At 46.1% G+C, this 16,644-nt stretch overlaps 1 protein-coding gene across 2 annotated transcripts in view; it reads right to left on the bottom strand.

Annotated features, from left to right (window-relative positions):
* The window catches only part of ADAMTS17 (ADAM metallopeptidase with thrombospondin type 1 motif 17), a 366,835-nt gene extending 351,752 nt beyond the window's left edge, over window positions 1-15,083 (bottom strand). For both annotated transcript variants that reach the window (XM_081292254.1, XM_081292253.1), the window contains exons 1-3: window positions 14,939-15,083; window positions 14,127-14,497; window positions 3,070-3,235 (exon numbers count right to left, since the gene is read on the bottom strand). In XM_081292254.1, the coding sequence (XP_081148380.1) occupies window positions 3,070-3,235; window positions 14,127-14,497; window positions 14,939-15,017 (616 nt within the window). In that variant the 5' untranslated portion in view covers window positions 15,018-15,083. The remainder of the gene's footprint in view (window positions 1-3,069; window positions 3,236-14,126; window positions 14,498-14,938) is intronic.
* Between the last annotated feature and the right edge of the window lie 1,561 nt (window positions 15,084-16,644).

The following is a 16,644-nucleotide window of genomic DNA, read 5'->3' as shown; positions in this document are numbered from 1 at the left end:
ACTCCATATTCTCTTGCCAAGTTCTAATCTGGAGTTTTATTTTATGAATCAGTTTATAAGGTCCTAAAAATAAGGAGCTAAAAGGAAACAGGGTCAGCCTGTCCCCTCATAAGGAGCCCCCAAAATCTTCTAGAAATGCAACCTCAGTGGCCTACAAGGGGAGGAAGGGTCCTTCCAGGTCCTCATGTTTCAGCCCTTCTAGCCCCCAGCCCTGCTCAGACATAAGACTCTGGACAACATGGCGTCTTACACAGGTTCAACTTTAAGGTAAATTAGTGCTTTATGGAAGAAGAAGAGTTCTCAACTCCCCACCCGCATGAGCCAGCAAGGCTACTCAGAGGCTTTGTCCAAGGTTAGGGCAACGTAAAAATCAATGACAGGACAAAATGAAACCAACAGCCACCATATTCAGCCAGACAGAACATGTTCCCATGAGAAATCCTGGATTAATCTGATTAATCTTTCTAGGAAACTTCAAGAATGTACTTTGCTATAAATTAAGTTTCCTGATCTCTAAACTCCCAACCTTTGAAAGCTAATCCAAACTCGATAGGGCATAATTGACTACTTATTAGCTAAGCCTATTAAGAGACCCAGTGTCTTTCTCAACAAAGCAACCAAGTTTACTATTCCATGCAAAGCAAAAAGCAGCAGGAGCAAAATGGAGACCTCATTTTGGTATCTACGTTCCTACCCAGTACGGAGCCTGAGTCTTGCTCCATCTTAATTATACACAGTGCTCCAGCTCTTCAGGACAAGTTGATGCAAGATTTGGGGGAAGAAGAAAGGTGATTTTTTTTTTGAGGCAAATTCAGAAATTTCTCTCTTCACCCTTACATGGCTGCTCTTGTCTTAGTTTCTATCACGTCCACCCCATTCAGCTTGTGTTCACTTTATTTCCTCCATTAAAGGATAAACAGTCCATCAAAAAATGTGCCCTGAAGCCAGTCTTAGGTACAAAAATGCAAACACAAGCACCATTTGTCATTTTGTCAGCAACTCTTGGTATCTCTCCCCTAAAAAGGACAGAAGCAGGTCATTAGACAAACATTCCATTATCTCATCCCCGAGCATGCTGCATTTCTGATCAGAGACTGGCAGTTGATGAGCACTGGTTTGAGTGAAGAGGGAGAATAAAATACATTTGCCCTGAGTTTTATTGCGTGGCCCTACTTAAAGAGTCTCACCTGAGAAAATCTACTTCTGATAGCCCACAGGTGCTATTACTCATGTTTAATATTCCTTAGCACGGGGTTTTCAACACCAGCCGAGATACATCAGAACCACCTGGGAGCTTTTACATGGCCAGATGCCCAGACTGTGCCCCACACCAATTAAAAGGGCAATGGGAGGGGACCTGGGCACTGGGGGTTGTCACTCCCCTGGCAATGCCAATGTGCAGACAAGACTGAGAATTGATGCCTCAGTGAATCCCTCTGCCATTCAACCTTGTTCAGCTCAGCTGCAAAAAGTACACAAAGACTTAGAAAAACAAAAAAAGATCCACAAAACTGACTTAACAGGGTCCGTAAAATAGCACACTGACATCAAGTGCATGACCATAAGACTTATGAAAAATCCTGCTTCATATTAAAGGGTGTTTTTTAGTAATTGATAATTTTATGCTGAGGTCCATTTTCCCCCCTTTTATAGAGTGCAGAAAGGAAGAGAGAAAAATATTAAGGTCTAGTGGTGTTCTCTCTCCATGTATGACTCAAAGCTCTCCGGTGGTTTCCGAGTAGACTTTATCCAGCACAGTCATCTCTAATATCTGCCTGCCACATACAGACTAGGCCATGGAGGGTGGTAACCAGACTTCATAATGTTCTACAGGCAGGGACTGAGCTGGGCCACAAGACTTGCTTACAAATTCCAAAGTTACTCTTGAGGAAAGTCACATCATTGATTTATTTCCATGGTCACACAAATACTCAATTGAGACACCCCACGTTTTCATACAAAGATAACATTAAACTACAAAAGCACAACTCCCAAAGGTCTGCTATGGGGCCCCATGATCTCCTGGGAGAAAAAGTCACCCATGAACTGTGGGTAATCCAGCTTCATCAAGGGACATTTGCAGGCCTACTGCTGTGGACACAGCACCATGAGATGTTCTTAAACACCTGACAGAAAACACAAAGGATGCTCAAAATAGAGGTGCAGAATACAGGAGCTCTGGGTTCTACTTCAAGTTGCATATCACAATCACTTTTAAAAACACTTGATACCGAGTCATACCTCAGGCCAATTAGATGGGGATATTAGGCAATGAATGGCATTTTTAAAGCACTGGTTCTCATACCTTAGCATGCATACAAATGCCTGGGAAGGCACAGATGACTGGTCCACCTCCAGGGTTCCCGATGCTGCAGGTCTGGCTTCAGGCCAGAGAATGTACCTTCCTGGCAACTTCCCAGGTATTACTGATACTGCTGGAACAGGGGCCACAATTTGAGAACCACTGTTCCCCAGGCAACTCTAATTAGTGAACAAGGGATGAGGACCACTACACTAGAAGAGTAAGTGAGCCAGGGCATCAGGAGGAGGGAAATCAAGCTAGAATTGGAATTCTATCTCTGATACTAACCTGTGGCTTGATAACAAACTTGTAGAGATTTTTCAGACCTCAACTTGGTCCTGACACATAAAACTGAGGCAATGCCTGGACAAGATCATGGATTCCTTGCAGAAATAAAATAATGACCTTTTCAAGGGACTGCACTGCATGAAATACTGACTCTAATACACAAGGAAAAGGAAGTGGCTTCCAGGGCCATTAAATAGTTTTCAACATGCCTAATGACATTTCAGTCAGACACAGACTGAATATACCACTCTGGTTCCATATTGTGTAGTGACATAATAGCCATCTTATCCTGTGCAAGTACATTCCGTGATGTTCCCATGAAGAAACTGCCTAATGATTGCTCAGAACATCTCCCTGCCATTAAGTGGCACATGACTGTATAGGTGAAGTTCTTGCTCATATGATCTCAGCACATCTGGTGCCACACTGTGGGAGTCATCTGTGCATGTGCTCTGTCCAGACATGTTGCCCTAACTCACCTGTTAGAACCTTGCAGAACTGCCCAGGTACCTGGGCCTCGGCAGTTGGGCTGGGTGTCGAGGTCCATTTGCGTCTGATCACATGCTCTCGTCCACTGAAGGGACCACTGGAATTGCCGAGAGGCTGGATTAGCACCTGCTCCTGTCCAAGCTGAATGAGGCCGACCTGCCATGAAAGGAAAGGAAAACAGGACATTGGTTGCCTCACTCATACATGTCCATGGCCCCAGCGGCTTGAGGGGAACAAAGTCACCCTGCTATGGTTTGGTTTTCCACACCTGGGCTTTTTTTCTTTGCAAATTGCTTGAATTTATCTGAGTCCAAGAGTGTCTGTCTGACATACACACATCCCACTGAGTGGCTGAGTTTTAAGGACTGGGGGGGGGGGGGGGGGTTGGAATAGGGGTGGGGGTTCAGATGTGTATAATAATACCCTTTTCTGAGTGCTTTCAGAGAGAAGACAGAGTTACTTTCCATTGATTTTTCAAGAACTTCCCTTAAAAAATTATTTTTAAAACTAACCTAAGAGTCCATCTGAGGAGGCAACCCCCAAATTGTTTAGAATGAAAATTATATCCCTAATGGGAAAAATTTAGCTTAATCCTGGGGATAACTTAGAATTAAATACAAAGACAATAAGGTCAGTCTGATTTGTAGTATTAAGTGCTTTGTGATGGGGACTTGTGCATTATTAAGAGAACTTGGCAGAATACCTAATGGATTAGATTTGCAATTTTAACTTAGAGCGTATCATTGATTTAGACTTGTGATTTTAAAATCTTTTTAGGTTACAAATAGTATTAGAATGTGTAGAAGACCTTAGGCCTTCTCATGTTTATAAGACTAAGTTATTAGGCTTATAAGAATGCCTAAATACTTGTGAAAAGTTTCTTTTTTTAACCAGACATCCAATGAACTTGAAAATAAAAATCAAAATGTTTATCAGAAGACTGTTTTTTCAAAATGTTTAAAAATTGTAAGTGACATTTGTAAATGGGGTCAAATGTTTCAAATTCCTCTTTAAAAAAATAACTGCAAAATCATGCTAAGATTATAAGATTTGTAAATTAAATGGAATCTTGAAAAAAAAACTAGGATTTTTAATTTGTTGCTTAAATGAAGTGAATTTTAACTCTGGGGTGGGGGGGAGAGGAATTCAGTGCATAGAACTTTCCCCCTGGGAACCAATGCTGACAGTATTGGTCATTCTTGCCCCAGACACCTGCTGCAAGCTTTCCATCTTGTTCATAAGGGAACTTGGTAACAAGGTGGAATTAACAAGGTAAGTAAACTTTCCACAAACGCTTGACTAGGCTGGGGAAGGAGCTGGTGTGTACACTGGTATGTGCAATGTCCCCTCTCCTAGGTCATACCTCCAGACTGTCTTAGCTGGCTCAGATTGAGCAGATTGGTATTAAGAGGTCATGGACACCTTTCTTTTCTCTTACACCATTACTTTTCAAAAGCTATAACATACTAAACCAGTGATCCTCAAACCCTAGCATGCACCAAAATCACAAAGAAGTCCAAAGTGGGACTTAACAATGTGCATTTCTAACAAGTCCCCAGATGACACGAACGCGGCTGGACCAGGAACCACACACTTGGAGAAGCACTGTTCTCTGCACAGCATTACAATTCCTCCAGGCTCAACTATGGTATAGATCTCACTCAAGTCAAATGAGATAGACCACCCTCCATTCTAAAAAGATGCACCAGTACCAAGCCCCTTCGGAAGTAAATGAGATCAACTCATAAGATCACCTACAATCTTTAGTCCCCAAGATACAGGGTGAGACCAAACTTACCGCTCTAAGCAGATTTCAAGGTTTCTATTTCATTAGAACTTTGGCCAAGAACAACTCACAAATTTTATGGCCCAAATAAAACTGTCTCAAAGTGGCACTGTGTAACCTGCAGGAGAGCCCAGCTTCCTTCCCTCTCCTTTGAAGTGAAAACTTGAGTTTGTTCCCTGGGATACTTTGGAGAAGTTGAAGAAATGAAGGCAGAGGAGCTGTGGCAGGATGTACAGGGCTCCCCCCCGCCCCAGCTGTGCCTTAAGAAGCCAAAGTGCGGACACTAGAAAACAACTGGCCAGAACTTCCATGGTTCAGATATAGAGAGGTTATGCATGGGATGGAGCCATGCATGGGATGGAGCCCCACACAGAATAAGCCCCATGTCTCTGGAGGATGTACTCAACTCTAACAACAGGCTGGACTCTTCTGGAAATACCCTGGCTATGGAAGGTCCAAGGCAGCCACCCTCCTGAGTCCTGAACTTTCAAAGCCAATTTTATCAATCAGTCTAGTGTTTGCATTCACAAGCTCCAGTGCAAACATCAGCTAGCAGTGAGCTAGCTGTTTTGGGGACAGGGAGATCTCTCCTTGGTGAGAAATCCTACATATACATATTCAGAAGCAAAATCTAGCTCCTTGGGGAGGTTTTTCTCTAGAATGTCTTCTGGACAGTCTCACAGATTTCCATTCATTCAGGCAAGAAAATGGCAATACAGGTGAGAAACAGATAAACTTAACACTGATCTGTACTCTATCTCATAGCCCTTTATTCTGTTGGGCCCTAAACCTTGAGCCAGGTTGTGGCCAGGACTTGCATCCAACTGTAATGAGCCTATGTATGTCAAATTGGTGGAGGCTCTTTGTGCTGAATATCAAATCAATCTAATTAAGGTCGATGACAACAAGAAACTAGGAGAATGGGTAGGCCTCTGTAAAATTGACCAAGAGGGCAAGCCCCGTAAAGTGGTTGGTTGCAGTTGTGTAGTTGGTAAGGATTATGGCAAAGAATCTCAGGCCAAGGATGTCATCGAAGAGTACTTCAAATGCAAGAAATGAGCAAATAAATTTTTCGTTCACATTCAAAAAAAAGAAAAAGGAGCTGCACAAATCTCTTACCCTGGGGGCTAGCACATGGAAAGGCCCACACTATCCCCTTTTGTTGTGGTTTGGATGTGAGGTGTTCCCCCAAAGGCTCAAGTGAGAGACAATGCAAGAAGGTTTAGAGGAGAAATCATTGGGTTGGGAGAGTCTTAACCTAATCAGTCAATCAATCCCCTGATAGGGATTAACTGAGTGGTTAACTGAAGTGGTAGGGTGTGGCTGGAGGAGGTGGGCCCTGGGCTATGGCTTTAGGGTATGTATTTGTATCTGGCAAATGGAGCCTCTCTGCTTTCTGATCATGATGTGAGCTGCTTCCCTCCACCACACTCTCCTGACATGATGTTCAGCCTCACTTGAGCTCCATGGAATGCAGCCAGCCTTCTATGGACTAAGACCTCTAAAACCATGAACCCTCAAATACACTTCTTCCTCTACAATTGTTCTGATCAAGTCTTTTAGTCCCAGTGGTGAAAAGGCTGACCTTCCTAGGTGTGGCTTGCTGTTGCTAGACTCCCTCAAGTATCTCTAACACTCACCTCATCCACACATTACCAGTGATAAAAGTTCTGTAGAAAAGTTTGTCCCATAAATATGCACACTTAGTATGGGTCAAAAATATTTTCCCCAACCCCCTTCCTCTAATCTGCTAGTCTTCCTTCTATTTTTTTAAATTTATGCATAATAATTACACATAAAAGTAGAAAATAGAGGGAAGGAGGTGAAGGGGAAAGGAGATGTACTGTGGATTAAAATGGAGCAAATTGTTACATGCATTTATGAATAAGTCAAAATGAACCCCACTATTACGTATGACTAGAGTGCTAATGGAAACATTAAAAAAAATTTTTAAACTTTTAAAGTGTCACTGTGTCCCCCTCCAACAATCTTGCTCAAAGTTCTCACCAGCCCTCATCTCTCCTTGACATCCCTTCTCCCAATAAATCCTCCTTCCCTGCAGTCCATTACCCCGACCATGTTATAGGAATACTTTCACAAACTAATAATTTGTTCTTCTGAAATAGGATCAGAATTTCTCCTCCATAGTTTCCCAATGTTCCATATTTTCCAATATCACAATTACTTGAAAAACTAATAGGTTGCCTGCAGTACCCCTTGCTTGGTGGTTTTCATCCCTGGCTGCATATAGGAATTGCCTGGATAGCCCTGAAGACCTCTGATGCCAGGCCAAATGGTGTATAAGACTCTCAGTGATTTTTTTTAAGTTCACCAAGAGATTTCAATGTATACCCAGAGACAAGAACCACTGCCTTAGCTTTTAATAGGGTGCTGGAGACCCTGGCCACCTAGTACCTTGACTTCAATGCCTGGAAGTACCTGAATTTGGAACCTCTGACTGTGGGGTTCTGCCCACTGCCCTGGCTTCTAGTCAATTGCTGCCCCGTGGCCCCCAGAGCTGAGCAGGGATGCTTAGAATTGTGTTAATCTCACAGTCACCATCTATTCTGAGAAGTAAGACACATGGAAATGCTCCTCCAAGGCCTCCACTGTTCCATGAGGACAGCAAAGAAATATCATTAATGAGGCTGGGATTGGCTGCATTCGATGCAAATGGCTTCCAATCTTATCTGCACAGAGACCTGGGAAGGAATAAATGTCCATGGCAGACAGAACCAGCAGCCCCGAGGCCATCTGGTTTTAAGGGAAACCATAATCCCTCAGGGAAACAATGCTCTTAGGTATTTTAGGTTTTTGCAAGATTGGATATCCTACATGAAAGAATTGTGGGTCAAATAAAATGTATCAGGTATAACCTGATATTGTAACAGGTCTGAACAGTCACATTTCAACTCTCTTTACTCTGAGTCCTTGCTCTGAAGGTTTCTGGACCATCTTAAGAAAGTATTGCTAACCCCACTTCATCCCCCAAGCAGGGCTAGGTTCCACTTCCATGTGCAGAACACTTGAGAGACAGAAGTTTTAATCACCTCCTAACATGAGCACTGCCTCGTCACATAACACAGGGAATACATTTAAGATACTGTAAAGAAAATCTGTCACAAGTGCACCCTGGAACTGAAGGCCACTGCCCCTCTGTGGGAGGGACGAAGCCATAAGATTTGGTTGAAATGGCCTTCCTCTACAATTACTTGAATTCCTCTAGAGGCCCCAGTGAGCCCTTCCAGCTCTTCTTTGGAAGGCTTTAGGTGCTCTTCTAACCACAGTGGGCCTGGGGTCACCTTCTCTATGTCCAGATGGGTTGGCACAGATAGAGAGGCCCAGCCAATGGGATGGTGAGTTTGCTCCCTCTGTGGACAAATCTGCTTCCAAGGAGAAAAAGCAGACTGGTGACTGCAGACCTGCCTCGGACTCTCTGGTGGGCCTCAGCAGGGTCTGTGGGGACTCACATGGTGGCCATGGGAGAAATGTCCCCATCTCCTAACTCACACAGATATGAGGGGCTTCCCAACCTGCTCCTCTCTCAAAGCACCACTTGAAGTTCCCCTGACAGTCTAACTGCTGCCTGTGAAAATGCAAAACACCTAAATGCAGACACTTGTCTTCTAAAACCAGCCTCCCCTTGGGATTAGAGGGGTCACTTGCTGTGATATCTCCTTCTTCCCATCTCTACCTCATCCATCCAAGGCCTAATCCAAGTCACCGTGTGTCCCCAAATATACCCTCATCCCACACTGCTATCACCAGGACTCTCCAAATGATTACTGGCAAAGTTCTCTATCCCCTCTGGGCTAGTGGTCCTGAGTGTCATCTCAGGCCAGCAGCAGCAGTATCTGGGAGCTTGTTAGAAAGGCAAGTTCTCAGGCTCTCCCCTGACTTGTGACCATAGTTACAGCTTAGCAATCAGTTTAATAAACCCTACAGGGGAATCCAATACTGGCTCAAAGTTGAGAACCGCTTCTTTAAGATAAATTCTAGAAGGCTTAGGTTGGCACCCAGGGCACCACCACATCTAACCTGAACACCTGTCCATTCATCCCCTAAAACCACCACCCAAACCCCTTATTGCATGGCCAACTTATGGGTCCTTTATCTCCAGACAGCCTGTATCTCTTGGGCAGCCTTGCCAACACTCCTTCTTTCCAGAATCCTAGGGCTACTTCAGCTTCAGCCTTCCTTCTCTCTGAGCCTCCACCCTACCTGGCCTCAGTGGCCTAACCTTCTCCCAGAGTCTCGGTCAAGCCCCTATAGCTTGTCCACCCTGTATGCTCTACTGTTCTTTTACCGATCAGGCTCTGATGCAACTTCCTTCCATGTGTATCTCGACCATCTTCCCAGACTGGGCCCACATTGTATTTCTCTCTGAGCCTTGCTGGGAGCCTACCAGAGTATTCTGCACACATCAGGTGTATGATAACAAACTGTTTATTCAAGCAATAACCTTGAACGACTGATTTGTAACTGGAAAAGTCTGGAAACGGCCTGTAGGACTAGAGAAGAAACCCGTTTTTAAAGCCTTAATGTCACAGATTCTCACTAAATTATTTCACTGACTGAATCTTGTTCTGTTCCATCAATAGCCATGCATGGCTGATGTTATTTATCTCTTGTATGGCTGCAGGTAGGGAGGTTCAAAAGAGTAAAGTGACTCACTCAAGGCCACAGCCCTCCACCCCCAGCAGTGCAGTTTCATTTCCTAAGCAACAAGAGTGTGACCACGAATCCATGTGCTGAGCACAGAAGCATGCACAACGAAAGGTTAACCAGAAACTGTGTGGTTCCCTCAGACCCAAAGGCTGCAAAAACATCTCCCATCACACACGTCCAAGGTCAGGCAGCTGCAGCATTCCAGTGTTCAAGATATACACTTCAAGAATGCAATCAGTCTAAAAGGATTTCTCCTGTTCATCACCCTACCTTATACTTTTCTTTTTTTTTAAATGGTGCCAACTAAATGAAAGTTCAAAGTGGGGAAATCTAATTGAGTGCGATAGGTCATGTTCATGGGCAGTGGTTCAGAAAGAGGCTGAGGCCTGGCTTCCTAAGAGGTGTTGCCCAGCTCTGAAAAGCTGCAGGTAGATAAAGCACCTGAGCAATGACAATCAGGAAGGGAAAAGAGTATGGAGGATGAGAGGTCAAAGGGGATAAGAAGCCTCCATGAGGCTGGCCTTGTTATTTTCTGAATGGAGTTCTCTTTAATTCTTTTACACTGCAAGCTTCAAACTGTCTTTTGCCTTTCTTCTATTATAAAGCTCTAAATATACGCCTTGTGTTTTACAAATATGTTTATCCTTTACATGATCAATTCTTCAGCAATATGAACCAATCACTTTGGACAATGTGCTTTCCTCAGACCTAGATCAATAACAATGTGCTATGATGTAGTTTGGTCCATTTGCTTCCATCCAAATGGTCTCCACTTCATAAAACTTTTGCCAAGACTAACTGCTACTCAACTGTATTGGATGAAGTAATGCTGTATTATAAAGCTGGGCAATTTTCTCATTCATCAACCAAAGCATTTGATAAAATTCTCAAGAGTGAGGCAGCAATTCCTCTGCCTCCCAGGGGAGGTATAACTGCAGGCTGCCCTCTTGAGAATGGGATTCTCAGCCTCTTCTAACCTCACTGACTTCTGACTTGGCTGGCAGAACTCAGCTTCCATCTATCCCAGTCCAAACTATACTATTTTCCCCATTATCTAAGGTTCCCAAGTGGCCTGGAAGAGCTGTACAAAACTATAAGAACCACTACCAATGACAAGCCACAAAATGGCCCCACACTCTCCAGTTGGGCTAACCCATCAGATTAAGGGTGAGCTGATCACCAAGCCAACCCACTGACCAATCGGGCCCAGAGATTCCAATAAAGTGTTCTGTGGTATGTGACTATGACTCCAGAGGAGGTATGCCCTGGGTAATTTCTACCCCTTTCTCAATCTTTCTGGGGTGACTTATTAATGTTCTATAGCTCCAAAATCCTTGGAGTTATGTCTGGTCCCAACACCTCACACACAGTACACCCTTGCTCAAGAAGAGATGGACAGATTCTGGTGGGTGGCTTCCCAGAGTCTGAGAATACTCTTTGAAGGAAAAGTGGCCACTGCTCAGCAGTCCAAACCCAATGGGGGAGCCTCCAGCCCTTCCTTCCTCTCTGTTCACTTTGCCTAAAACAAGTCCTTATCCACTCATTTCAGACAAGAGGCAAAGGAGTCCTTTCAGAGACCAACACTCCTCACTCTATGCCTTAAAGGGCTACTCCTCCAGCCTTCTCTACCTACAAAGTTACACTGGATTCCAATTCTTCTGGCCTTTCACGATCTGGTGCTTTTGTCAGAGGGTAGCTAATCCAAACTTTATGTAAATTTATTTGGAGTACAGATACCTTCCTCACATACCTTGTTCATTGCTTTGACATTATAGAGTTATAGGAAATCTTCCAAAAGTTTACGTTATGTCTGAAAACTCCTTCAAATATAAATAAAATAAAGAAGCATAAACAGAAAACAATTAATCCTTGAGCCTGGGGTCTTTGAAGTCCCAAAAAGTGCAGCTGGGAGAGCCTTCAAGACAAGACAGAGTGGAAATGCCATAGGCCCATGCCTCTAAATACCATTAAAAGAGGGGGCAGGACTGAACGCATGATTTATTCCTCATAAACAAGTAATGATATATACTAATAATGAGTCATTAAATAGATACCCAACATCTCTGGGCACAAACAGCAAGGATTTCATGCAAAACAGAGCAGAACCTGTGTTCCTCCATCCCCTGCAATGGACACTACCATTTAAAGACATTAAATACAGAACTTACAAGCAATTAAAATGATACTCAACATCCAGAATACAGTTTTGGAGAGCACAGTCACATCCATTTTTTATATACCATTCACAGCTGCTTTCACACTACAAGGGGAGTGTTGAGAAGTTGTGACAGAGGCTATACGGCCTGCAAAGTCTAAAATATTTTCTCTCTGATCCTTTACAGAAAAAAAAAATTGCCAACTCCTAATCTATACAATTCTTTAGATACAGGGAAGTGCCCCATCCACAGCCACCAAAAATAATCTACTTGATAACCTGCCCTTTTCATACCTTGTAGCTCAGCCTCCTCAGACAAAGACACACTTACCACACAAAACTCCATGACACTGGTTTCTAATAGGTCAAGAGGGACTGACACGTTACCACCCTAAGAACCACAACCACAGATGGAGAGAGGCACAGACTTGGTGAGCCTATGCTCTGTTGCTTTCTTTTCTTTGCCCTCCAGGACCACTTTGCCACCAAAAGGGCCATTCCAAGTCACCCTACTGTCTCTTTCCTCCTGCCTTCAGCACTTTGACTACTTGGAAAGAAGTGCCCAATGTCCAGCTCACATGGAAGGATGGGATGAACAAGGCAGACTAAACAACAGCAGTGTCTGCTCAAGCTGGAACTTAAAATCTAAAAAATCTAAGAGGTCCACCGGCAACTGGCACAGGGTGAACTCAGCTTCTTGGCTGGGTTCCCTTATGTAAAGCACAGCGCCCTCACATGGTGTCAAAGGGAAGGGCAGTCTTCCTGAAAGGGCTCAGATGCCATCTGTGAGGAGGCTCAGCATTCACTCTGCAAGGACTCTAAATCAATGTTATCCAGATTTTCAGCCTCAGCTCCTTCACAGATAGCTCCTCGTTGGAAACTTTACACCAAGAAGTATAAACTCTGACCTCTACAGAAACTCACTAAACCGCAGCAAATGGGATTCAGATGTTTCCATGTACAGTACAGTGATGTGACCTAGACTTGAAACACTTTGGCAAAAACAGGAAAAATGATGTGGGCCTTTGAGTCCCTCCCAGAACATGATACAGCCTTGACCCGAGCCCTATGGTGATCTGAGCCTTTCTCACTCCTAGTTAAGCCTCCTCGCCCACAGCCCACATTCTCTGACCCTGTTCCACATTAACTACCAAGCCCCCTTCATTCTATATCCTTTTCCTTGTTTTACCAAAGCAGCCCATTTCTCCCAGTCAAGCAAAAATGGATCACACCTTAAAATCAGAATTCAGAAAATGTCTGAAAGAAGAACTAGGCTGATCCCAGCAATTACATGCTCCAAAAGTGCTGAGAATAAAGCAGAAGCCTCACATAAAAACTTGGACCCCCAGGCTTTCTGGCTTTACTGCAGATTCCTGATGACTTGCTACAGACTACATGGGAAGGGCCAGAGAATTTCAGATGGTGGTATAAGATAAAAGGAGATAGGGGGAGCAGTGTCTTGTGGGCCTGGTAAGGACAGACACAAAATAATATCAGAAATTACCTCCCCAGAGGATAGTTGTGACAAAAGACAGAGAAACAACCCATGGACTTCATTCTCTGAGTTGATACCAAGCTTTGTAGGGGGCAGCCTATCTGCCAACCATGTGCACTCCTTGGGGGCATCACTGAGAAGCTGAGAAGTGTTTGGCTGGGCACCAGTGTAGTCAAATGATTAAGTATGAGCACAGGCAGAGCAAAAGTACACGAGAATTCTCCCAGCCCACTGAGTACTTGTCACAGGTGCCTCAAATAAATATAACAGGGCAAGATATTAGGGGAAGGAGGACTTTGAGGAGCAGAGACATGTTCTTAGAATCAATATAAGAACACAGTGATCCTTGTTGGAGCAGGATGCCAGATAAATGCCTCTTAATGGTACAGAAAACAAGGATACTGATAATTCTTCCTCTCCTGGTTCTGACCTTTCAACAAGAGTGGGGTTAACCATGATTGCCTGGGATCCCCTCCAAACTTCCTTTTCCTAGTATTAAAGGAAATCCAAAAGGACTATCTACTCCCCTACACACCAACCCAGAATAAATGGGATACAGACATAAAAGTGTTCTCGTGATAGGCATACATACACACCTGCGAAAATGCAGTGTTCTCTACACCTGAGCAAAATGTGCCTCACAGTCAGGGGTCTGACAGTTTCATGTGCACTCTCCTGGGGGATCCGCAGCTCATTCCTATGCGACCCCACCTCCGCCATATTCTGATAATTGAATTCTTCCCCTCCCATCCCCTTCCCTTACAAATCATCAGGAAGGTCTGGAGGGATGTGGGGTAGGGTGGGAAAGGAAATAGAAGGTTCTCTCCAGTTCCTCTTTAGGCTGGATTTTCCCGCCAAGGAGTCCCACCCCAGCCCTCCTCGAAGACCACCCGGGCGTCGCAACAAACCGGCCAGGCAGACCCGGAGGGGACGCGGGCAGTACCAGGCCGCCGGCGGCGCCACAAGCGCTGAGCGAGACCAGGGAGCCTGGGTGGCCGAGTACGCGGCCAGAGTAGAAGCACAGTTCCGCTGGGCGTCCGCTGTGCCGGTCTGCACCCGCCTCCTCCACCTCGAAGCCGCTGGACAGAAAGCGCAGGTCGCGACGCAACTGCAGGTACAGGTCGCGCCCGAAGGCCGGCAGGTGCAGCAACAGGGCGCGTTCTCCTGGCCGGGCGCGCGGGGCGGCTGGGGGTGCGCGGGGACGCCGCCGCCGTCGGGGCCCCGGAGCTCCTGGCAGTGGCGGCAGGTGCACGTCGCTGGGGCGCACCCGCCACGGGAGCACCACCTCCACGTCGGCCGCCGCGTCGCCTACAGCTGCCGGGAAAGAAAAGACGCGTCAGCGCGGTGGGGCCAGCCTGGCCGCCAGCCCTCCAGCCTGCCGGCCGCCGCGCACCGGGTCCAGCTCGGGGCTCGCCGCGCCAGCTAGGGCGCAGCACCGCCGGGATCCGGCACTTCCTTCCCTCAGCTCGCCCTGGCACCTCCTAGCCGGCCAGCCCCCCGTCCGGCCCCCGCCAGCCGAGGAAGGTCTCCCGCGTGGACGCCCAGCACCTCCGGAGACGGCGCCGCGGTATGGGCGTGCAGAGAACCGGCGCCGGTGCGCCCTGCCAGGAGCCGCCAGGAGCTGCCCGGAGCCCGGTCCTCCGCGGCGGCCCGGGACTCTGTCAGCGGTCCACCCGCTGCACTCGGGACGCGCGAATGCCTCCGAAGGGCAGAGGGAAGGTGGTGGAGAGGAGGGGAGATGAAAAGGGGCGCTACCTGTGCCCGGATCCAGACCCCAAAACAGCAGCAGCAGCAAGGGTAGGACCAGGGGAGGCAGCAGGGCGCCGTCACACATGGTACTTGGGACGAGCAGCCCCCGGGACCGTGGCGGCAGAGCAGGAGCGCGCGAGGCAGCGGCGCCAGTCGGAGTGAAGCCCTGCAGCCTTTGGAAAAAGTAATTAGCGCTGCGGACAAACCCAACGTGGTAAATCCAAAGCCCCGCCTTTCCCTCAAAAAGCAGGGGGTGATTGGCCATTTACTTCACTCTGCCCCGCCTCCTCTCCCCGTATTGGTTAGAATGGGTCGAAACCAAAGTGCGTAGTTAGGTTGTAAGCACTTCTTACACGTGGTTTCTGGGCAATAGCCCGGACGCGACACCAGGTGGCAGGCACGAGCCAACTGGGACGGTGTGATCCTACAGGAGCTGGGAGAATACTGGCCTAGTCTTCAGAATTTGTCCTCATTTTGCAACTGTCTGAGCCTGCTCCTCAGCTTCCCAGGAAGATTTGCCAGAAATCGACCCGGCCAACCGGTTCCATCTACAAAAACATACTCTCTCTGCATCTAAAATAAAACAAATTTTGATTGTTTGCTACTGGAAAAGGCTCCCAGACACACCTGAGTTCGCACCTGATAGCAGTATCCTTGGTGTTTATCCAAACCTTTCACACCTCCTGCAGTCTTTATCTTCACAGAAGCCAGGGCACACCCACTCTCAGAATGGGAAACTAAGGAATAGAGTACTTAAGGAGCTCCACTTAAGTTTCAGGGAGTTTCTGTTAGGACAAAGGCTAGAATTCCTGATCTGACTTCCTGCCAGGTGTTGTTCATTGTTAGCAGCCAGAACCCTTCAAAAGAAGCAGGACAACGTATTAGCCAAGTTTTACAGGTTAGGAAACTGAAGAACAAAGTAGCAAAGACTAGACTTGAACCCAAGTCTTTCAGCTACAGAAGAATTATGTTCCCATCAGAATATAACAGGTCAAGCGGTAGCGCGCTCGCCTGGCATGCGTGCGGCCGGGTTCGATCCTCAGAACCACATACCAACAAAGATGTTGTGCCCGCCGAGAACTAAAAAAAAAATTAAAAAAAAATTTTAAAAAAAGAATATAACAGGTCTGCAGGTGATTGCTTGAGCATCTTGAAGAATGTCTCATAGATAAAGCAAAGCATGATTAATGGAAAGAAATTATACCAGTCAAGGTTTCCCCTCCTTTTCCTGTTCTATTCTTTCCTGTTTTCTCAAAAAACAAAGGTGACAGTCCCTACCAAACTCTGCTTAAGGTCTCAGAGTCTACATTTCATCACCATGTTATATATCATCAGAAAGCATCAGAAAGTGAGGTGAACACTGTCCAGCTTCCCAGGTTTAATGAATTCCAAGAGTGGACTGTGGCCCACCACAGAGGCTTTTCACAGAGGTGTTGGAGGTCTACCCACTGTTCCAGTGACCGCCACCTCTGCTTGGCAGCTGCAGTTCCTTAGAACATGGGCCCAGGTCCGACTATGGGCCAGATTTTGGAACTTTGTTTCTCTCACTTGACTGTGTTCTGGTCAGTAGCCTCAGCCATCTGAAAGTTCAGCAGCATTTTCTGGCAGCACAAGAAGTCATGGTGTAGCTTTTGGCAAAAAGAGCCACTTCAAAGATCTGCAATTGAAAGCCATGGGGTATGGGCCACATCACTTCACAAGACGATTACTTC

The sequence above is a fragment of the Spermophilus citellus genome, assembly GCF_964194105.1.
Source record: "Spermophilus citellus genome assembly, chromosome: 4".
NCBI lineage: Eukaryota > Metazoa > Chordata > Mammalia > Rodentia > Sciuridae > Spermophilus > Spermophilus citellus.
Note: the sequence above shows the minus strand (reverse complement) of the source record. Positions and strands in the feature narration are given on the sequence as shown.